Here is a 23,921-nt window from a genome sequence, read left to right as displayed (position 1 = left end):
TGGTTATATCCCAATGATTTCAAAAGATCGTTTAGTTGCATTTAACCAACAGCTGGACTTCCTACATGGTGCACACAATAGAGTCAAATGAAATGCCTTAACATTAAGGCTGGTGTATTTAGAACCATTTAAAGAAATTCCTCCATACCCGATCACTTGAACATGCTTCCATGCTAGGTAGATCATAATAGTTAGAAGGAAAAGGATTTATTTCTCAGATGCATGTCAAATGCATATCAAATCTTGTAGTGGAATTCAACAATTTTTTTTTTTTTTGATACAGAAGTAAGAAATTATCTGAACAGGACTTGTCGTTATTGAATGCTCTGTCAAATTCTGAATTGCCTCAACTTTTTGAGTTTAGGGAAAAAAGTTAACTAGCTTGCCCAGATGGACTGATAACCTGGAATGTGCTGTGGCCTTTTATTTTGCTTCCTGGCCATCTAAACAATGCTTTTTCAAATTTATAAATTTTTATTTATGGTCAAATATGATCAAAGCCATATTTGGGTTTTGGGAGTTCTGAGGGAGACATGTGAATAAGACATGATTTCTATATAATAGGCTTCAGTTTCATCCACCTCATTAGAACTGATTCCCAGAAAGAAAAACACCAATACAGTATACTAACACATATATATGGAATCTAGAATGATGGTAACGATAACCCTGTATGCGAGGCAGCAAAAGAGACACAGATATATAGATCAGTCTTTTGGACTCTGTGGGAGAGGGTGAGGGTGGGATGATTTGGGAGAATGGCATTGAAACATGTATAATATCATATGTGAAATGAATCGCCAGTCCAGGTTCGATACATGATACAGGATGCTCGGGGCTGGTACACTGGGATGACCCAGAGGGATGGTATGGGGAGGGGAGTGGAAGGGGGGTTCAGGATGGGGAACACGTGTACACTGGTGGTGGATTCATGATGATATATGGCAAAACCAATACAATATTGTAAAGTAATTAGCCTCCAATTAAAATAAATAAATTTATATTAAAAAAAAGAAATGATTTTTATGGGAGGTTACATTCTGGTAAGCGGTACAAGTTTAGACAGATCTGTTTTTAGCAAGGAGGGGTGAAAAGAATCACAGAAGCTAAGAAACAAAGAGGAGCAATGCTTTTATGATTCTTGTTTCCTTGAGGCCTTAGGTGTGGAGCAAAAGTTGCCTATCCAAACAAATTAATATGCATGTATTATTCTATCAGATTTCCTGGTTGTGCTAGTGGTAAAGAACCCTCCTGCCAATGCAGGAGACGTAAGATATGTGGGTTCGATCCCTGGGTCAGGAAGATCCCCGGAAGAGGGCATGGCAACTCACTTCAGTATTCTTGCCGAGAGAATCCCCATGTACAGAGGAGCTGGCGTGTTACAAGTCCATGGAGTCGCAAAGAGTCAGACATGACTGAAATGACTTAGCATGCACTCACACATTTTCTTCTATTGGTAGTGTGGTAAAAGGTTGTTTTCTATATTTTGATTCTTTAAACTTGACAGTTTCATAGTTACTAGTGTATTATTTGCTGTATACATGTTTGTAGGCACACTTAAAATTATAGTCATCCCCAAGTAATTATTCTACCCAAGAAGTGAATTGTATTCTTAATTTAGCCAGCCTTCAAGTTTTAGGAATAGGTGACCCTAAGCAATTTCCCCCTCTTTCAGCTTTTTTCTTGGATATTTCACTTCTGCTTTAGCAACACTAGAACACTCAGGCAAGAGTATATAGGTGCTTAAGTCAACCAATATTTATGAAACCTGCTAGGAAGGATTAGAAACTCATGTTAGCTTGTCTTGTTCCTTGCTAGTGACTCTGATGAAAGGTTTGGGGAGAGAAGGGGTTGAAAAGGTAGATGTCAATATCGATATAGTTACTGAAGTCAGGGCTATAGCACACATGGAAATGAAAATTGGGTGATTTCATATTTGAATTAATTACAGTGTTATCTAAGAGTTGGATTGTGTGATTGAACTGATTTAGCAAATTAGTTCATTATTCAAAATCTCCCCTTTATAAAATATAGCAAGAATACCAACTAGTAAAAGCATACTTAGCTTAAACTTTTGGCATTCTGTATCATGTTCGGTGTGGTTCAAATCCCATGAGCCATAACCAATTAGGAAAACACTTGAAATGCATAAAGATCCATGATAGCAACTCAGCGGTACAGCTAAGTGGTTTTGATGGAATAGAATTTGGTTATAATGAGAAATTATTAAATTGCATAGCTAACTTATAAGATTTGGAGCCAAAATGGAGTTTATTTCTTACTAGAGTGTAAGTTGTAACAGAGTAAATATCTTCTCTGTTCTGTCTGCCCTATCTGTCTGGCATCCAGACTAGCTCCTGGCACAACATAGGTATTCAGATCAGGTGCATTGAATGAATGGGTGGACAGAGCTGACCCAGAGCTGTTGTACTTAGCTGTGAATTAGGAGAAGGAAAGACCAGTTCTTCAAGGGAAAGAGAAATAACCCTGCCATTTTCTTCCTCTAAGAATATAGGTCTTATTACGTATGGTTTTAATTAGCTAATGAGCTTCCCTGGTGGCTCAGACAGTAAAGAATCTGCCTTCAATGCAGGAGACCAGGGTTCAATCCCTAGGTCAGGAAGATCTGTGGAAGAAGGGAATGACTACCCATTCCAGTATTCTTGCCTGGAGAATTCCATGGACAGAGGAGCCTGGTGGGATACAGTCCATGGTGTCACAAAGAGTTGGACAGGACCCAGCGACTAACACTTGATTAACTATGGTTTGTTTGCATTTGAAAGGAAAGGAGAGAATTACCTAGGCAGAAGAATTGTGAGGAAGTTACCTCTCCTTCCCCCCAGCCTCTGCTTAGCTAAAGATTGTTGTCAAGTGCTCTTTCTTTTTATGACTTTAATTTTAGAACAGTTTTAGGTTTACAGAATAATTGATAGGAAGGAACAGAGATTTCCCATATACCCTCTACCCATAACCATAGCCTCTCCTGTTATTAACATCACTCACTAGAAAGATATTGTTTTTAATAACCAAAGATGAACCTACATTGACACATTATAATCATTCGAAGTCCATCCTTGGTGTTCTGCAGTCTATAGGTTGAGACAAATGTATAATGATATATAGCCATCATTATAATATCATGCAGAGTATTTTCACTGTCCTGAAAATCCTCTGTGCTCTGCCTATTCATCTTCCCCCAACTGTTGGCGACCGCTAATCTTTTAATTTTCTCCCTCATTTTCCCTTTTCTCGAATTTTATATAGTTGGAATCATGCATTATTTAGCCTTTACAGATTGACTTCTTTCACTTAATAATATGTGTTTAAGGTTCTGCCTTGTCTTTTCATGGATTAGTATCTCATCTCTTTTTAGCACTGAATAGGGTTTCATTGTCTGGATGTATCACAGTTTTGGGCTTCCCTGGTGGTTCAGGTGGTAAAGAATCTGCCCGCAATTCAGGAGACCTGGGTTCGATCCCTGAGTCGGGTGGATCCCTTGGAGAGGAAAATGGCAACCCAGTCCAGTATTCTTGCCTGGAGAATTCCATGAACAGAGGAGCCTGCGGCCTGGCGGGCTACAGTCCATGGCTACAGTCCATACAGTCCATGGGGTCCCACCTGGCGGGCTACAGTCCATGGCGTCCCAAAGAGTTGGACACGACTGAATGGCTAACACACACACACACTCACACACACACACACCCCCCACAGTTTATTTATCCATTTACCTACTGAAGGACATTTTGGTCATTTCCAGGTTTTGACCATTATGAATAAAGCTGCTGTAAACATCTGTGTGTAGGTTTTTGTGTAGACCTAGGTTTTTAGCTCTGAATACATACTAAGGAGCACAGTTGCTGGATTGTACGGTGAGAGTGTGTTTAATTTTGTAAGAAACCACCAAACTGTTCCAAATTGGGTGTCCCATTTAGCATTCCCACCAGCAGTGTATGGTAGTTCCCATTGCTCCACGTCCTCTCCAACACGTGGTGTTGTCAGTGTTCTCAATTTTGGCCATTCTATTAGGGGTAGAGTGATATCTCATTGTTTTAATTTGTTTTTCCCTGATAAATGTGATGTGGAGCATCTTTTCATAGGCTTATTTTCCATCTGTATGTCTTCTTTGGTGAGTGTCTGGTAAAGTCTGTCCTGTTTAATTGGGCTGTTTTCTTATTGAAGAACTTTAAAAGTTCTTTGCATTAATGTATTTTGTAAAACAGGTCTTCATCAGATGTATCTTTTGCAAAAAAGATATTTTCTCTCAGTCTGTGGCTTGTCTTTTAATTCTCTTGCTATACTCTTCTTAGTGACTTCGTTTATTAATTCACTTCAATGAATGAGGGCTTAAGCAATGAACAAGGCATGATGAGGTAACTTACCCAAGGTCACACAGCCAGTGACGAGTCAGAGCCAGGCAGGCTGACTCCAGGGCCAGCACACTTCTCAGTTGTGACGAGTTAGTCTTTCCAGCAGTGTAAACACCTTTGTTGTGTTTTGAGGACATGCAGTGATTGTTCTGTTTCTTGTACAAAAGAAGTATCATGTGCTGCATTTTTGGGGGAGTAGAATGAATTTTAATGAAACATTTGCCATCTGCTGCTTCAGGGAAAGAGCTTTGTAACGATAATAACACTGACAATATATATATATTTTTGGCTGCTCTGTACAGTTGCAGGATCTTAGTTCCCCAACCAGGGATCAAACCCATGCCCCCTGTAGTGGAAGCGCTGAGTCCTCACCGCTGGCCCACCAGGAAATCCCTAAGAGCTAACACTTAGGTGGCACTGGTGAGCCGTCTGTGGTTCTGTGATCCTACTTATAGTAACTTGTTTACTTATCACCACCATATGAAGTGAATGTGATTAATTTTATCTCTGTTATTGACAAGGAACCCATGCAGAGTGGGTACCTCTTAATGCTAATCAACTAATAGAGAGTGGGCTTCAGTCTGCATTCCTAACCACTTTATTACAATGAAAATCGTAAGATATCTCACCTAGATGCTTTGTATACCTGCTGCTTGTTTTCTTTTAATTTATGGAATCTCGATGGATTTTGCTTATTTGTGTGTTCTTGCATTCTACTTGATAGAGGGTCGACTAGAGGTGTCCCAAGGGGAGAAATTGCTGTCATCCATCCCTATGTGGACCACGTTTGGGGAGCTAGCCATTTTATACAACTGTACAAGAACTGCCTCTGTGAAAGGTAACAGAAGAAGAAATGCTCTAGTTTTCAATTGCTACACAGTGTTAAAGACAATCTAAGTCACTGTTGCATCCTGAGTCTTTTTGTCTCCTGCTGTGCCCCTTATGCTCTTATTAATAGAAAGGCAATGCTCATAAAAGGATTTATATTGAAGCACTTGTCTGAATGATTCAAGCTTAAAGAAACCTTCCCATTGGATACCTGTATTTAAAATGTGAATATGGCTTTAAGCATAATTGATTCTAGTGTTTGCCTTAGTTGCCAATGTCAACTTTTTACCATGCAGATATTTGTCTTTGGCTCATCCAGAATGTTTGCTTTCTCTTCTCCATGAGGTGATGACCATATTATAAATCAGAAAAAGTAATTATACCAATAAAATGTGTAAATATCAAAAAGGATATGAATTAATTAATGAGGGTTTTCCTGAGTGATTTTTGAGATTAGTTCAATTGCTTTTCCTTAGGGTTCTTGTTTTTATTGACTTTATTCATGGTCATATCATGTTTTCTTCTGAATTAACTTAGATCTAGTGTTTCTCAGTGTTTGGGACTAGGTTTTCTTTTTGAGCATTGTTTCAGTATTTGATAAAAATGCAGATTCTAAGGTTCCACTCCAATCTCTGGCAATGGGGCCCAGGGATCTTTATTTTTAACAAGAATGTCAAAATAATTCTAATTCACTCTGAAGTTTAGTAAACCAGAGATTTTGATTTTGGTTTATTCTGTAGGCTCTCATCACTGCTATAAAAAAAAAAATCTCACTATCATAATTTCATATAGATTTTTTGGAGTGACTTCTTCTGCTTCTCTTCCTTTTTAGATTATATTCTTGCTTTTAATGTCTTTCCTATGAAAAGGCTGTCTCAAAAACTGTCTTGCATAATCTCTTTGAAAGTGATTTTATATATTTTATGTAAAAGTAACCATAGAGATTCTTAAAATATATTGGCTCTCGTTAGCAACGGTGTCTAAACAACATAAAAAGACATAAAAACAGACTCACAAGCAGAGACCTTTAACTTTCAATTATCTGCTTGTGAATTCTTCACTTTCTGGAATAGATGCAGGCTGGCTGGCTTTCTTATGTATCACAGCCCAAATCTAAAATACATCCTGATGATGCAGTGTGTAATTAAGAATTGCAAACTAATTTTAATATCATCCTAAGCAAAACATAATTAGAATGGAAATCTTTTGCTGCTCACTTCCAAATCATGGTTCATTTCAAAGCCAAAAATGATTTTATAAAATTACCTACTCTTTACATCACTACTTCCTTCCATTTTGCGTGTTTAAATAATGCGTTTTCCAAGAAAGATAATTTTATGACAGTACATGAAAAATTGATTGATTAACATTTTGGAATGTTTTCTTAATATAAGAGCTCAACAGAGTTTTATTATTTTCTTGATTTTTCTAAAGCTATTACCAATGTTAAAACATGGGCACTAGATCGAGAGGTATTCCAGAATATAATGAGAAGGACAGCTCAAGCTAGAGATGAACAGTACAGAAACTTCCTCAGAAGGTAAGAGTAACACATTGATGGCAGAAGGAGAAGCTGGTCTAGCCATACTGTGGGTATGTTGGTTTTATCAGAGTAATTATTTTACTATAGCTTTTCTTATTTAAGCATTTTCCACATGACTAAGCCAAAGGAACACAAGTATTTTCTTGCAGTAAGTGCCACTATATATGAAAATTTGTGTTTCATTCCCATTAGCCTTTTCACTGGTTTATTTCTCTTGCTAATTTTGCCCTTCGTGTTGATGGAGTCATTTCACATAGTATAGAATAATGTCCAAAAAATTCCTAAAATATTCATTTGGGTTGCTCAGTTGACTTTTAAAGATATCTTATAATTTGAAAGTCAATAACAAAAGGTAATAATGCTTTGCTTAAAATAATATTAAATTATTTTACTGTCCTTATTTGCTTTACCTGAGACATTTTCTCATTGGCATAGAAACACTATCTTCCAAATTACTATTATTTGTAGCAAATTAACTTGCCAAAAATGTTATTATGCTTGCCATCATGACATGGAGCCTTGAAACATATGTGTTTTGTAAACTGTTCTGAACCCCCAACTACTCGGACGGATTAAATTATAGAGAAACAAGTACCTATTTAGCTAAAAAAAAAAGTCAGCAGCACATTAAAAGCATTTTTTGGCAAGTATAAGTTTCTTATTTAAAATCTTTCTGTGTGTTTTGGGGGAGATTTGACCGTCTCTGAAGCTGCTATGTGTACTGTAACAATATGTAACCTGTAATAAGTGATAATAACAATAAAATATCCTGCACTTTCCAAAAACAAATTCTGAGTTCTTCTTAAGTATAATTAAGTTTATCTTGCATAACTATCCTGCAGAGTCAATGATTTTAGAAATGTGCAGTGCCTAGCCCATAGTGAGGACTCAGTGAATACTGAACAGAGGCATTGTTAATCAGTAGAACATTGAGGTTTTTCATATGGACTCTCTTTGATATTCTTTCCCAGACACAATAATGACTCCTGCAAGAGAGCTGCAGTAATGACAAGCAGGTGCCTTACCTATATGCTAATCAACACCTTATCCATCAGGTTGTGGGGTCTACCTGAGTATTTGTGTTAGTTGCTCAGCTGTTTCTGACTCTTTGCCACTCCATGGACTGTAGCCCACCAGGCTCTTCTGTCCATGGAATTCTCCAAGCAAGAATCCTGGGGTGGGTTGCAATTCCCTTCTCCAGGGGATCTTTCCAACCCAGGGATTGAACCTGGGTCTCCTGCATTGCAGGCAGATTCTTTACTGTCTGAGCCACAGGTTATCTCAAAATCCAGCAACTGAGCAACACAGGTCTGTATTTAAAACTAATGCAAGGGCCACACGGGGATACATAAATAAACCAGTGTCTATGGTTGCATCATGTCTGAGATACAACCTGAGCCACTAGGCAATAGTGGTTCGTTCCCTTGAAATCTACTATGTTCTGCCTCAGTGGAAGGAACTCAAGAGAATTTACTAGTGCACGTTCCTTCCTTTTTACTTTCCTTTCTTCTTTTTGTTATCTCATTCATACGTTTTTTCAACCAATACGTATTCCAGGCCTAAACACTGTGAATCCAGTGGTGAACAAGACAAATCTAATCTCTGCCTTCATAGATAGGAGACAGATTAAAGACTTTTTCTCATATGAATTTCCTTACCAACCCCCAAGGGTGACAAGCTTATAGGACATATTTTTCACTAACATTATAGATCCCAGTTTGGACCAGAATTAGAACTTTCATGATTGGCATGTGTTAATCAATTAAACCAAAGGAACAAAAAGCATTCCCTTACAGTAAATGCCACTATACAGAAAAAAAGGTTCTGGTTAACCCTTTTACCTTTCATCTGCAAGAAGACATATTAGAGAAATACATTTGTGTTTGCTTCATAATATACAACAAGCTCTTTTTCTATTTACATCTTCTTTCCCGATGGCTCAGCAGTGAAGAATCCACCTGCAGTACAGGAGATGCGGGTTTGATCCCTGGGTTGGGAAGATTGCCTGGAGAAGGAAATGGCAACCCACTCCAGTAATCTTGCCTGAAAAATCCTACGGACTGAAGGAGCCTGGCGAGCTACTGTAAATAGATTGCAAAGAGTCAGACCCTACTGAGTGACTGAGCATGTTATGAAATATTTGACATATATCAAATGATGCGCAGTACATATGTAAGTTATAAGATATAATAACAGAATGAGTGTATCAAGCTACTGCCCAATATAAGTAGAAAGTTAGCAGTGCTATTGGGGTTCTCATATGCTCTCCTGTGGTCATTTTCTAGCCTTCCTTGGGGTATCTCCTCTCCTTGGATTAGTCTATATTCTGAAATTTGGTAATCATAACCTTGGTATTTCTTATTATTTTGCCTCTAGCTTGGTTTGGCCTACTTTTGAATTTTACAAAATTGGTATTATTTTTGCAAGTCAATTTTTTTTCTCAATACCTTTTGTTAAGGTTCATCTACTTGGTATTTCTTATTATTTTGCCCGTAGCTTGGTTTAGCCTAGTTTTGAATTTTACAAAATTGGCATTATTTTTGCAAGTCACTTTTTTTACTCAGTTCCTTTTATTAAGGTTCATATGCTTGGTTAGTGCGGTCATTTCTTCTGTTGTAGAGTTCTGTCATCTGATTCAATCACAGTGCATTGACTGCTCTACCACTGGGGGTGTTCCAGTGTTTCACAATTACAAATGATTCAGATGCAAAAGTTCTTAGACACGGCTCCTGGATACATGCCTCCTGAAGCACTGTGCAAGAATCAGCTTAGACCTCTCTTTTTGAAAATCAGACCCAATCGTGTATTTATGGAGGAGCATCATTTTTTTCCCTAGCGGTGTCAAATTTTAGATGGTAAGAAAAAAGTATTTACTTTACAGAAATTCTATCAACAGTCCTGAGTGAAAATAGGTAAAGTAGAAATTTCTTTAAAAGTACAATTTAAGCATATTGATTAGTTAATAATACTGAGTGGAATTTTTGTTTTTCAAATAATTTCAATGTTCTTTTCCTTCTCTGTTTATTATTATTATCTGTAAAAATGTTCTTATTGCATGCCTCTGGCTACCATTAATTTTAAAAGATTGTACAATATGACTAATAATCAAAGATGATTTCCATGCTAATTCCTATGTTCCCCCTGGATTCAGTCTTAACTTAATTACAGGATTTAGATGAAAATCTGATCCTCCTCTGGAAGTGGAGGACCTTATTCATGCTAATAAAAGAGATTTTGAGATGTGGAACACATTTCTGGATGTGATTCACTTTGAAAGCCAACAATAAATGTAAACATTTTTTTTTCTCTAAAAAAAATTTAGTCATTTTCCTTTCATGGCGTCTTACAATTTTTATTTGCCTAGGATAAATGTCTGCTGTTTTATGTGATCGTATAATTTCAGTGTATTTACAATATAATTTTGAAATTCAGTTATGTATGATATATATGGAGGTTTACTTTGGAAAAATTAAAATATTTGTGTAAATGCATGTATAAATCTATGTAGAGGTGTATATTTGTAGTTTAATTCAGGAAGATAATTAAATAAAGGTTTCTTTTTAATTTTGAAGTGTATCCTTGCTGAAGAATTTACCTGAAGATAAACTAACCAAGATCATTGACTGCTTGGAAGTGGTAAGAAATTTTAAAGTAAAAAAAATATATTTCATTAAAAGATTGTATAATCTCATCATTATTAACCTTGTAAATGAATAAAAAGGAAAAGATGGTGATTACTGGTCTACAGAAACCAGGAAACGTTTTCACAGTAGAAAAACTTTAGGCTAACTCACACTGAATTAAGGGCCTCGATTGGGATTCAGGGACTCTTCTGAAATATATAAAAGAAAATTGGATTTGCATATGTAAAGATTTACATATTTTAATCTTTTTTAGTATGTTTTATAAAACTAATCTGCCTTACTCAAGAGGCATTTCATTTTCACCAATTAACATCACAGTCCTTTACAGAGTATTCCTAGTATGAAGGAGTCAGTGATGCATAAGTTAGTAATGGAGTAGAGAAAGGATATTATTGGAACTTTCCTGACAAGCTTCCGAATCAAGCTATGAAATACTCCATACTTGAAAACTCTAGGCTATGAAAAGACATTTGAAAAAAAAACCAAACAAATCCTGCACTTAAGAAGCACTTTACCTATTTTAACATCTAGGGAAAAGAGGCATATTGGAACGTGTTCAAAAGCTCATATTAGGGATCACACAGATGGTTGGTTCTAGTCCAAGCCTAGTCAAGTCTTTTCGTGAATAATGCTTTTCTGACATGTACCTTGGATTCTAATAATATGCATTATATGAAAACCTCTTCAGAGATTAATATTCAAAGTAAATAACTTCTAACTTTTTTTTGGTGGGGGGGGGGGTAGTTAATTTCATTGAAACCCAAATCGCTTTTAGGGAATTTAAAGGTAGTACGGAATAGGAAAGGAATCACATGTCCACTTTAAGCTTTTATAAAGCTGCTCTCAGTGGGAGACAAAAAGAAAAAAACCCCTCCAGACTGATTGTTGACAGATTCATGCCTCTGTCAATCACAATATACAATGTAAACTAATATCTGTTGAGAAGGGAACACCAACCATTTCATCCTTAAGTGTAAGTGACACCAGTAATGTTTCCATTTACAATTCATGGAACCCATCCAGCCATTCATCAGGGACAGGCCATGGTGACACATTGCCTGGCCTTGTGTCCCCAGAGCACTCAGATATGAAGTCATTTTCAAGAGGACTGCTTGCCTGCATCTCATGGGATTTTCGCAGTGTAACATAACCCAATCACAGATGTTACAAATTAATAATTCATCCTAATTTCTGAGTGTTGTTTTTTTTTTTAAAGCTGGAGAGGCCATGTATTTTTTTGTGAACCGAGGAAATCTGTTTTTAATATAATACTAATAGAGTAGATTCACCAGAGGGGAATTCCATGCTGACAGCAAATATTAAAATTTAGTATCATTAAAAATAAATGGTAAATTAGACATATTTATAGCAGCCACAGGCAATAGCTACAGAATATATAGGGGGTGGGGGGTGGGCTCCAACCTAGTATTAATTAACACACAGTTTGAGTTTGAAAGTCTCATCATTTAAAACACCATAGAAAGGCTTTATTATATATTCGCCTTTGCAGACAGCAGCACAGTTTATAAAGGGCTCTTTATTCATACCTGGCAAACAAATGTGTCTCTGTAATGTGTGAAAATTCTCAAATTCGAAAGTGATTAACAAGGGAGTCATGGGATCTATTTAGCGCTAAGAAAAGTACATAATTTACCAGCATAGCTTGGACTAATAACCCATCAGCAGGGTCCTGACAGCAGCCAGTCACTAATGCACTGGAGTTATGACAGAGCCCCTGCTGAACTCCAGGGCCAGCTGTCCCACCAACTGGCTCCATAATCTTTGAGAAAAGCAGGCTGAATCTGGTGTGCTATTTAGGAGTTGATTTGGGTGGTTTCAAGTTTTTGTGCAGAGGGTACAGGGGGAGCATCAGAATTTCCCATCACCAACCAGTAGATCTGATGAGTTTGTTAAGACTTTGTCTGTTGAACTCCTGGACCAAATGGGCTGAATGTGTGGTATTCCAAAAGCATTTCTTGTTTTAGCATAAATCATCCAGAGCATTCAATTCTAGAAGCAGACATCACCTTTAAACCTCTTCTCGTGTTCTAATGAGAAAAGGAGGGTGGAAAGAGTAGCAACATACTCACTGGTGTGTTTTAAGGGTTAACTGATGTACATCCTAAAACATGTCACAGATTCTGGATGCAGTGTAACTGTTAATGATGATGAAAATGACAAAGTGACTTCTGCCCCTGGCAGTTGTGTAGTATAAAAGGAGAAGGAACAGTTTCTGTTTCCTCTGGTGGCAATCGATCCAGGAAGTTTGGGACTTGAGTGTGTGGTGGATGGGAAAGTCACCTAATTTTTTGGTATGGAGGTTTGGTAATTTGACCCAGTGGCCCTGGCACTGCGACTCTGACATGGCTCTTTCATGACACGAGGTGTAGTAAGAGTGGGGTGGGGGTAGGGAGTGTGGAATGTCCTTGTCCTTCATCAGATGACCAGTGGTGCTGCTTCAAAGGCAGACTCCCTCTAGAAATATGGTACCGATGAACCTATTTGCAGAACAGGAATAGAGACACAGAAAGACAGAATAGACTTGTGGGCGCAGCAGAGGAAGGAGAGGATGGGACGGATTGAGAGAGGAGCATGGAAATATACACTGCTGCTGCTGCTAAGTCACTTCAGTCGTGTCCGACTCTGTGCGACCCCATAGATGGCAGCCCACCAGGCTCCGCCGTCCCTGGGATTCTCCAGGCAAGAATACTGGAGTGGGTTGCCATTTCCTTCTCCAATGCATGAAAGTGAAAAGTGAAAGTGAAGTCGCTCAGTCGTGCCCGACTCTTAGCGACCCCATGGACTGCAGCCTACCAGGCTCCTCCATCCATGGGATTTTCCAGGCAAGAGTACTCGAGTGGGTTGCCATTGCCTTCTCCGACCATGTATAAAATACATGGCTAGTGGGAACCTGCTGTATTACAAAGAGACCTGCACTTGGTGCTCTGTGATGATCCAGAGGTGTGGGATTGGGGAGAAGGGATGAGAGGGAGGCTTGAGAGGGAGGGAATATATGTACACATGTAGCTGATTCACGCTCTTGTACAGCAGCAACTAACTCAACATTGTAAAGCAATTATCCTCCAATAAAAAAAGGCAGGTTCCCACATACTACCTCAACATTTACTGAATCAGAAACTCTGGGGTAAGGACTCAGATATCCACACTTTAGCCATACAATTTTTAGCCTTATTAAAGTTTAAAATTATGAAAAGAATACATGTATTTTGGGTTTGCCACAGTCTGCCTCTTCATTCACAAGATTTCCATTTTTTATCATTTTTGGAAAGTCTAATCTTCCTTTCTTATATTTCCTGCTAACACTTGCATAAGCCAGTGAGTTTTTTCTCAATTTAATGATTACACCCAGAACCATAAGAAAGTTGAGATAATTGTGGATTTTGCCAGTTTATGGACCTGTTAGTTAAAGTCTGGGCTGCTCGGTGAGAAAGTTAACTAGTCCAAAGTCTGGAGATTAGGGTTTGTGGTCAAGTGTCTGTTCATTGCAGACGTCAATTGTGGTGGGGATCAAGGTCTCCTCATCTATCAAATAAAGGCGTGGTAGACCACATCTCTAAGGGCTTTCTCAGTGTTTCAGTTACAAAATCCCATACTGTTCACCCAAATGGAGAAATTGCTGTTGGTTTTCATTTTGTAGGCTATGATAAGGCATCAGACACTAAATTATGCCTGAATGGTTGACAGGGTTCACCTGATCCAGATGTGTTTGATTTAAAATTTCTGAGATAAATAACTTGGACAAGCGAAAAAACAGCTGGTAACAAACCCAAATAACTGAATATAGTGTGTGTATTTTAATCTATCTATTTTAATTGGGGGATAATTACTTTACAATAATGTGATGGGTTTTACTAGTCTGTATACAGTTTTTTAAACAATCAACTTAGGTAAATGGTCACATGATGCAGGGTGTGTGTGTGGGTAAGTGTGTGTTTCTGATCATACCTCTGTGTATCATCAATAGTATTTGTAATGAAGATTTCAAGCCACACACTGAAGAAGCTAAGGCAGTCATAGGCTTTCTTCTTTGTCTTTGCCTTCTATCAACTTGGATTTTAATTCTAGTTTCATATTTTCTATTTACAGACACTCAGGCTCTAGCATTTTGCTATCACAGAATGAGCATTTTCTTTACATAAAAAAACTCTTTCATCTTTAACTGTTGCTGTTTATGTTTTCTTCTGACCTCTGCCTCTCAGTTTGCCCTGGAATTGATTTCCTTTTTTTCCTGTCTTACCATAATACTAAATAACTACTCTCAGGGTTTTTAGACACCTTCTTTTAAAACATCTTTTTTAGACTGCGGGGCACAACTCATTAGTAGGTCATCAAATCAATTTAGAGGAACAATTTTAAAAAATCCGAGTAGTAAGCATAAGTGTTGTTCAAATATGTTTGTTTTATACAAATGTGTGTGTCCATGTTCACATGTGTGTATGTGGGCATACATGTAAAACGTATTTAATCACTGTAGGCCAGAGTAAAAAATGTCCAAAAACCATTGCTTCACAGGGTAGGGTCTTGCTTCTTGCTCCTCTAAGGGACCCTTTGCAGTGTAACCGCAGGACAATAAACCACAGTGTTTGCAGTTCTCTTTTTGGTCTTGGTGACCACCCTGGCTAGACTGGCTACACTCCCCAGTTGACAAACACTGGCCAGTCTGGCATCGTAGCCAGTACTTACCACTATATATTTTTGGTCTGACCTACATCCCCAGCCTTTTCTGATCTATGAAGTTACTGTCAACACACTGGGAGGTATTATTTATCTTCCTCCCATGGTTTTGGGTGACAAAGACCCATCACTAGGAAAAATACTGTTAGGAACCTTGCCGCTTAGGAAACAACAAAGCTCTTTCTCAGTGTTCCCTTTCTAGCTTCTCTCTTAGTTTATCTGACAGATAGAAATTAAAGCTGCACATCCACGCAGACCAGAGGCTATATAATAACTGAAGGAACAGCCTATTAGCAGTTCAGAAGCTCTCCAGATTCCTTCGATTCCTTTTGGGTAAGAGGGGCTGGGATTGAGAAGGGAACAGGAGAGACTGAGAGCAGGCTGATTGAAACAGGAGTGTGTCCCACGTCACCCCTAAAACCAGCAGTTTCAGTAAAGAGAACTGAACCTTCGCTCTCTCATGAAGATGCCTGGACTGAGGTATCATGGTCACTCAACCTTCCTGGATCACAGTCATCTCAACAGTAAAATCGTGCTTGAATGGAGTCAACATTTGTGATAGAGCTAAAATAAGAAAGTTGAGTAAGCAGCCTGTGATGTAAAAAACTCAAAATATTATTTTCCAAGTAAAATAGAAGTTTGTTTCTTGCCCACATAGCAGTCCAGGGAGAATGGTCCTGGGTGGCTATACAGAATCCTTCAAGAACTTTAGCTGCTGGCTATTCTGCCATCTTTAACACGGTCCCTCTCCCAAGATCTCTCCTGGTCATGCCATTGCCACTGGGGCACAAGTATGAAGGCACATGTCTGCAACGGATCAGGGGCTTGGCATGGAAATGGCATGTGTCACTTCTATTCAGACTCTTACAGCTAGAAGTTAATCCCGTGGCCACAGCTAATAGCAGGGAGGCTGGGGAATGCAGTTTCCCTGTGAAAAACATTAATGACCAACTCACAGCCTCTTTCACAGGAATTAATAGTCACCAACTTGACTGTCTCACCTAGTCCTCACACATTGTTAGGAGTGGTAGATCATAGCATCTCAATTCGACAGAATAGGAAACTGAAGTCAGATTTAAGTAACAGCTAAGCAAACCATTCTCATCCTCCTCCTTAACATAGCAATCATTAATCATTTGCTATGTTTCAGGTGCTTTTAATTCATCAAAAATTATTATCTTTAGTTGACTTCTGGTGGTAGGCGAAAATGGACTTCCTCCAAAGTAAGTGTCTAGACCCTGAATCCTGGAACATGAATGTGTTATGTTACATGGCATAAGCAACTTTAAATATGTAATTAAGGTTTCTAGTGAAGTAAAGTGAAGTGAAGGTCACTCAGTTGTGTCTGACTCTTTGTGACCCCATGGACTGTAGCCTGCTAGGCTCCTCTGTCCATGGAATTCTCCAGGCAAGAATACTGGAGTGCATTGCCATTTCCTTCTCCAGGGATCTTCTTGACCCGGGGATAGAACCCAAGTCTCCTGCATTGCAGGCAGACTCTTAAGGGAAGCCCAATGAAAGTGAAAGTTGCTCAGTCCTGTCCGACCCTTTATGACCCCATGGACTATACAGTCCATGGAGTTCTCCAGGCCAGAATACTGGAGTGGGTAGCTTTTTCCCTCCTCCAGTGGATATTCCCAACTCAGGAATAGAACTGGGGTCTCCTGCCTTGCAGGCAGATTCTTTACCAATGGAGCTATCAGGGAAGCCCTGAGTACTGCCAAGAATACTTGAGTGGGTTACCATGCTCTCCTCCAGGGGATCTTCCCAACCCAGGGGCTGAACCTGCATCTCTCAACGGCTCCTGCATTGGCAGGCAGGTTCTTTACCACTAGTGCCACCTGGGAAGCCCAGTTAAGGTTTAGGACCTTAAAATAGGGAGATTACCTTTGACTGTCTAGGTGGGTCAAATATTATTACATGAGCCCTTATGAGCAGACAATTTTCCCTGGCTGGAGTCAGAGAGATGCAGCAGAAGTGGGAGTCAGAGAGGTTTCAAGTGTATGAAAAATGCCATGTGCAACTGTTGGTTCTGAAACATAGCAGGCTCCATGAAAGGACAGGAAAGAAGTCTCTGGGTGCTAAGAGGCAGCCCCCAGCTCACAGCCTACAGGGAAATGGAACCATGTTCTACAACCTCCATGAACTACATTCTGCCAACAATATGATGAAACTTGAGAGCAAGTTTTTTCCTGGAGTCTCCAGAAAGGAACACAGCCCTACTGACACACGTTGAGTTCAATCTTGAGAGACCCAAAACACAGAAATTCTGTTGAGCCACACCATGCCTCGACTCTCTGACCCGCAGAAACTGAGATAATAAATGGAGGTTGTTCCAAGCCACTATGTGGTTATTTTCTTACAGATGCAATAGAAAAATAATGTACTTATATTCTCTCAGTCTTTGAAAGTAAATGTTATTTGAATTTTGTGGATTGATGAAAGTGAAATTCATCACTTTGAATGAATATAGATTTGAATATAGAATATAGATTTGAATCTATATTTCTATGGCTTGAAAGTACTTTTTCCCTGAAGATACTGTGCTTCCTACCACAAGACATTGAAATGTCTTGCAAAACGTACAATGTGCTAGGTAAATAAAAGGCATGTTTATTAGTATCAGGAGTAATACTTATTCTATAGTGTAAATCTGTTTTAAGTGTAAATAACCAAAAAAGGTACTAAAATATAGCAGACACAAAAGTAGTGTTGTCTGGATTTTATTTTCAACTCTAAAAGAAAAATAAGGGAGCTATTATGTTGTTCTTTATGCCTTTTACAAAAATTAAATAAGCCCATTTTTGCTTGTGTAAATTAAGATATCCATCTTAGTTCTATGACTCTGAGGCAATATCAAATTAAAGGAAAGTAGGGATGGACAGTTTAATCCATCTTGTATTTTCTAAGAGACTGAATTACTCTTTTGGTCTGACAGGTGGATGAATTACTTTTCCCTGCCCCAAAATTCTCTGATTATACACACTTATATGAGGGAAACGAAGAAATAAGTGATAATTTGAGATTTCGTGAGTTTAAACTTTGTTGAAGAACAGAATTTACATGTAAAAAATTCTAATGTCAACCTTTCATAATATAAATCTTTGGAGAGAATCCATATGAAAGAGCTCCTTTCATATAGATTGCGTATAATGTTTCCAACCATTGCTCTGGAAAGAATAAGAATTGAGACTGATATTACTCCATACCCAGTGGGGATAGTATTTTCAGTTTATAAGATAATGTTTGCCCTTTTTCTAAACTCTAGACCCAGTTTCAGATTGTTGCAGCTCTCTCAACAGCTTATATTTAGATTATTTGGGTGAAGCTCACTTGCGTATCTCTGATAATTACCTTGCTCTCATTTCTCTTCATGTCTTCTGTGTCCATGCCTGACAGTATTCCAGGTGAATATTTTTTGTGTGTATGTGAAAGATAAACATAAATTCAGGTAAACAAGCAAAAGTCCTCTTACTTTTCCATGGCTTTTGACTACAATATTTAAGAAGATCACAGTTACAGTAAGCAAAAAATAGCAGAAATGGGTATGGAATGTTCGTCTCATTTATGTCTTCATCTGTATATCTCTGCTGCATCTAACCTTTTCTTTTTCTTTCATCCCAATAGGAATACTATGACAAAGGAGATTACATTATTAGAGAGGGCGAGGAAGGAAGTACGTTTTTCATTTTAGCAAAAGGAAAGGTAAATATTAATGAAAGCTTGCTTAATGTAAATCTAAAGAAGCATTTCAAATCTGTTTGCCATAAAAGCAGCAGTGTTGTGCATTGCAGCCTAAGTTGTCTGTCTGCGTTGAGCAGGTAACGGAGCTTCTGCTCAGAAGACACCTGGGGAAGTGAGGGTTGGAGGAGGGGGAAGGGGATGCGGTCTGAACACTGGGTTTGGGGCCACAGGAGACTTATCATGGGTTCCGGCTGCAATAGTAATTTCTTGGTGACCTTAGTCAGGTCACTTGACTTTCTTTGGACCTCATTTCATTGTGTGTAAAATGACTGGATTATTTCTAAAGGTCCCTTCCAGCTATGATTGTGTGATTCTCAGCCCAAGGGTTCTAGATCGAGGGCTGTAATATTTTCCTATCCCACAGGTAGACAAACAACAGGTAGAGAATGAACTAGATAACTGACAGCACAAGCAGGCATGATGCAATAGAACAATATGATTGAGAACTTGAATTCATACACAGCAGCTCAAGTCGATTTAGATGCTGATGAAAAATTTGCACTAATATATGCAACATATTTACACTAAAGTGAAGAGGAATTAAAAAGCCTCTTGATGAAAGTGAAAGAGGATAGTGAAAAAGTTGGCTTAAAGCTCAACATTCAGAAAAGGAAGATCATGGCATCTGGTCCCATCACTTCATGGGAAATAGATGGGGAAACAGTGGAAACAGTGTCAGACTTTATTTTGGGGGGCTCCAAAATTACCACAAATGCTGACTGCAGCCATGAAATTAAAAGACACTTACTCCTTGGAAGAAAAGTTATGACCAATCTAGATAGCATATTGAAAAGCAGAGACATTACTTTGCCAACAAAGGTCTGTCTAGTTAAGGCTATGGTTTTTCCAGCGTTGATGTATGGATGTGAGAGTTGGACTGTGAAGAAAGCTGAGCGCTGAAGAATTGATGCTTTTGAACTGTGGTGCTGGAGAAGACTCTTGAGAGTCCCTTGGACTGCAAGGAGATCCAACCAGTCCATTCTGAAGGAGATCAGCCCTGGGATTTCTTTGGAAGGAATGATGCTGAAGCTGAAACTCCAGGACTTTGGCCACCTTATCCGAAGAGTTGACTTATTGGAAAAGACTGATGCTGGGAGGGATTGGAGGCAGGAGGAGAAGGGGACGACAGAGGATGAGATGGCTGGATGGCATCACTGACTCGATGGACGTGAATCTGAGTGAACTCCGGGAGTTGGTGATGGACAGGGAGGCCTGGCATGCTGCGATTCATGGGGTCGCAAAGAGTCGGACACAACTGAGCAACTGAACTGAACTGATGAAATATATTCCTTTACCTAGATATTGAGTGGATAACATGTTGCCAGTTGTTCCTAGGTTGACTCTTTGCAGTGTTCCTCAGAGACAAAAAGCATTTGTGAAATACTGAAGAAAAGGATAAAATCTTAAGCATCTATGTCTCTGAAGGGTCAGCTTTTTACTGACACTCTTTCTTCCCCGGAAGAGTTTATCATCATAGCATTAGACACTGCCCTTTGTAAACTGCTTTGTTGTTGAACTTTGGACAGAGCCCCCAGCAATGGAAAAAAGTTGACAAAATAGTTTCAGAAACTCTTGAACACTCTGCACCACTTTTCATCATTTGTCCCCAACCTGGACCTCATGGTTTGAAAGAATTCTGGTTAATAAATTGCATTTATCATTTAAACTTTTTGAAATTTATTAATAAATGTTCATCAGAACTTCAAACCAGGACAAAGCAACACTTCTTAGCATGTTGAACTGGAATAATTCTAGCCACAAAAAGGAATATTGACGTTTTTGTTTGACTCTGGCTTCCTGGACTGTGGATCACAGTGAGACTCTCATGAAAGTTGTGGACTCTCCTCCATATACTCATTTTTCTTTCAGTTTTAGAGGGTACACAGAAATCAAGTTAGTCAGGAACATGAGATTCAGAATTCCTGATATTCAGTCTTATTCTTGATTGATTTGTCAACCCCGTTTGGTTTTTTGAAAAAATAAATTTCCCATAGGGCCATTATTATTTTCCTTGAGTATCCCTAGGAAGAAATAACTGGATTCATGTAAAATAGTTTGAGCAGTGAGATTTGAATGAAACCTTCCTCTTACAAAAGGTGGAGTCATTTGATTGTGTTGAATCACAGGATTTCTCAGTCCACCCAAATGAAATGACTATAGTTAGATGATTGTAACTACTGCAAGAATAAAGCAAAGACTTGTCTTTTTTTCCTTGTTGAGTCAAGTTTATATGGCTCAGGAGAGTCTGGTTGAATGGGTATGTGTTCAGATTCTCCTTTTTTCTTCTTCTCTCTCTCTTTTCTTATATTATTTGACATCATTTAGGTAAAAGTCACTCAAAGTACTGAAGGCCATGATCAACCACAGCTAATAAAAACACTGCAGAAAGGAGAATATTTTGGAGAAAAAGCTCTTATCAGGTGAGTTCATGAATTTGTATACCACACTTAAATAATTCTTTGGTTGTTTTACATGTGTACTTCTTACCCATGTAGAGTTGTCAAATAGAGCTACCAATTATCAAGGAAATAAATGGCAATTTTACTGACTTCTTAAAATTTCATTGTTAAGCAGGAAATAAGTGTCCTAATTTTCCAGAGGAAGAAATTCAGGAAATCTAAGTTTGCTAGTGAAAATAAAATTGGTGTTCTATTAGAATTTTTAGTTTAAAAGAGAGAAAGAAAGTGAAAATTTTAATTTTCCTGTAAGAACGTGTTTTTATATATTCCTGTTTTACCCTTTAAAAATGATCAAATAATGACTTCCCATATTTTTGTGATTTTAAATCATTATGTCAAAAGTAATATTTTCTCAAGGATTTTTATAGGCTTATTTTGGAAGTTTTAAAAACAGCTCAAAATAGTGTATTTGACATTTCTACCTGAACCTTTGGCCTTTTGAGATATGAGTTTATTTACTGTTGACCTAACTTATGGAAAAACATTTGTAAAGATTAATCAAATGTCTCAGAAGGCATTATGTGCTTCCTGAAATTCAGAAAACAACCTCAAGTCTAAAAAAAATTTTCTTAAATAACTTTATAAAAGATCAAGTTAGAATTTTGAACAACACACTTTTTTTTAACTACATGTTTTTAAATGAATGCTTGAAATTAGTTAAGGAAACACTTAAAATTTGTTATTACTAAATACTTTTTATTTCATCTTTATGCTTATAAAAATGAGTAGCATTCTGCTCACATTTCTTCCTTTTTAATTTTTGTCTGTGAAGCCTACAAGTTCTGCTGATTGACATGTTAGGATTACATTAAGTACAGAGCAATGAAAAAATCTTCATAAATTACCTGAAAACAAATTTGATTCTTTAAAAATCATAAAGCTCTTAGTTTTTAAAGAAAATTAAACTACTTAAAAACTTAGTAAGCTAAGTTATGGTTATTTTGTAAACAATTTAAAAATTGAATTTAAAGACAAGTTGAATTTTTGTTTTCCGTTTTCTAGCTGGTAATGAACTTGTTTCAATAACAGGGAAATAATCCTTTTCTTGTTTGCTTTTTTATGACAGAATATGAATACACTCGTAATACAATCATGTAATATTATTCAAGACTTCAATGTGTTTGTTCTTAACATTAGCACATTACTTTTGTCATACCCCCAAGCAAAATTACTAAAGTCTAAATTACTAAAGCAAAAGTACTAAAAGTGCAGAGAACTTTATAAATACACCACAGACTCAAAATAACTCTTTGAAAGGAAAAATGCTGTCTGGTTATGCTGGATCTGAAATAATTTATGTTCTCTGTTGCAGCCAGCCAATTATAGTATTTTCCCATGAGAAACATGGGAATTTATATTTAATAAAGACACTCTGCTCCCCAAAGCATTTAAAACGTAAAGCTAGAGTCAATGAGAAGGACAGTTGGATACATATATTTTTTTCATTTTTGTGTATTTTTATGCTGTCTCTCTTTAGGGCCACTGACTGATTCAGTATTCCTTATATTCTGTGTATTTCCATGATTTGATGTTAAATAGCCCCAGGAGTTCCTTCAGCATTTTATGTGCAAAAATAAATCTATGACACTTACACAGTTATTATGAAAGAAACATATATGTATTTGTAAACATCTAATATTTATAAACTTTTTGTAGAGGATATTCCTAGTCAAAATCATGACACTGACAAGTGAAAAGGATGCCATGCCTCTTTTTTTTTGAACTTACAAATCAAATAATTGACCAATCTCCAGGATCATATCTGTATAGATATCTACACACATACAAGTCGAGAATAAGCTACTCAGCTCCCAACTCAAAAGCACATTAAGCTGAAATGTTTTCACCAATGTTTTCTACCTAGGACCCTGTAAACTTGGGAGGGGCTGTGGGTTATGTCTGAAGTCTCTGGAAGCCAGTGATGTGGATAGGGGACCTCTGTGGAATGAGAGATAGGCTGTCAAAGTCTTCCCTGTCCTGTCACTAATGGAAGATGAGGGAACTCTACTTTGTGTGATGCCATTTTTTGTGAAGTTGTTAAAAGCAGTCTTAATATGCTTGCTGCTATAGGCTACCTTAAATACAATAACTTTCAGAGCACTGGGTATCATATGGATGTACCTTTCCTCGGGGTCTCTAGTTTGTGATTAATAGAGGAAGAAAAATAATATAAATAAAGGTACCTTCAGAAATACTTTCTCTGATGCTTGACCCTTGGTATTCATTAGTAATTAAATTTACCATCATTAGATCATATGCCATAACTCATTGTATTTAAGGGAGCAACAGTAAGAGTTACTAATATATTGTCCACCCCTGAGAAAGAAAGACAGAGCTATTAATTACACTCTGACTCACTGTCAATTGTAAGACAGGTTTTGATTTCAGGGATTTTCATGGAAACTGTACATCTTAGACTATAAAATGAAAGGTTTTAATATTTCTTTAATTCACTGGGTGATATGGCACTTTCTTTGGGTTTTCTTCTTGTTTGGTTCATTATAAATTACTCACTAAGGGTTTTCTTATAAATTTCTTTGATCAGTTCATTTCAATTTTGGCTGCTTATTAATTAGCAGTTCCTGTTTGATCACAGGAGAGCTATTTTAGTTGCACTGGCACAGAACACAATGAAATTCCA

General features: G+C 37.7%; 1 protein-coding gene across 1 annotated transcript in view; it reads left to right on the top strand.

The window, feature by feature from the left end:
* Window positions 1–23,921, top strand: part of PRKG2 (protein kinase cGMP-dependent 2) — a 125,372-nt gene that overhangs the window by 39,553 nt on the left and 61,898 nt on the right. The window contains exons 4-8 of the mRNA XM_070791654.1: window positions 5,092–5,205; window positions 6,630–6,735; window positions 10,311–10,374; window positions 18,705–18,782; window positions 21,147–21,241. Of these exons, the coding sequence (XP_070647755.1) occupies window positions 5,092–5,205; window positions 6,630–6,735; window positions 10,311–10,374; window positions 18,705–18,782; window positions 21,147–21,241 (457 nt within the window). The remainder of the gene's footprint in view (window positions 1–5,091; window positions 5,206–6,629; window positions 6,736–10,310; window positions 10,375–18,704; window positions 18,783–21,146; window positions 21,242–23,921) is intronic.

The sequence above is a fragment of the Bos indicus genome, chromosome 6, assembly GCF_029378745.1.
Source record: "Bos indicus isolate NIAB-ARS_2022 breed Sahiwal x Tharparkar chromosome 6, NIAB-ARS_B.indTharparkar_mat_pri_1.0, whole genome shotgun sequence".
NCBI lineage: Eukaryota > Metazoa > Chordata > Mammalia > Artiodactyla > Bovidae > Bos > Bos indicus.
This window is presented reverse-complemented; position numbering and strand designations above follow the sequence as displayed.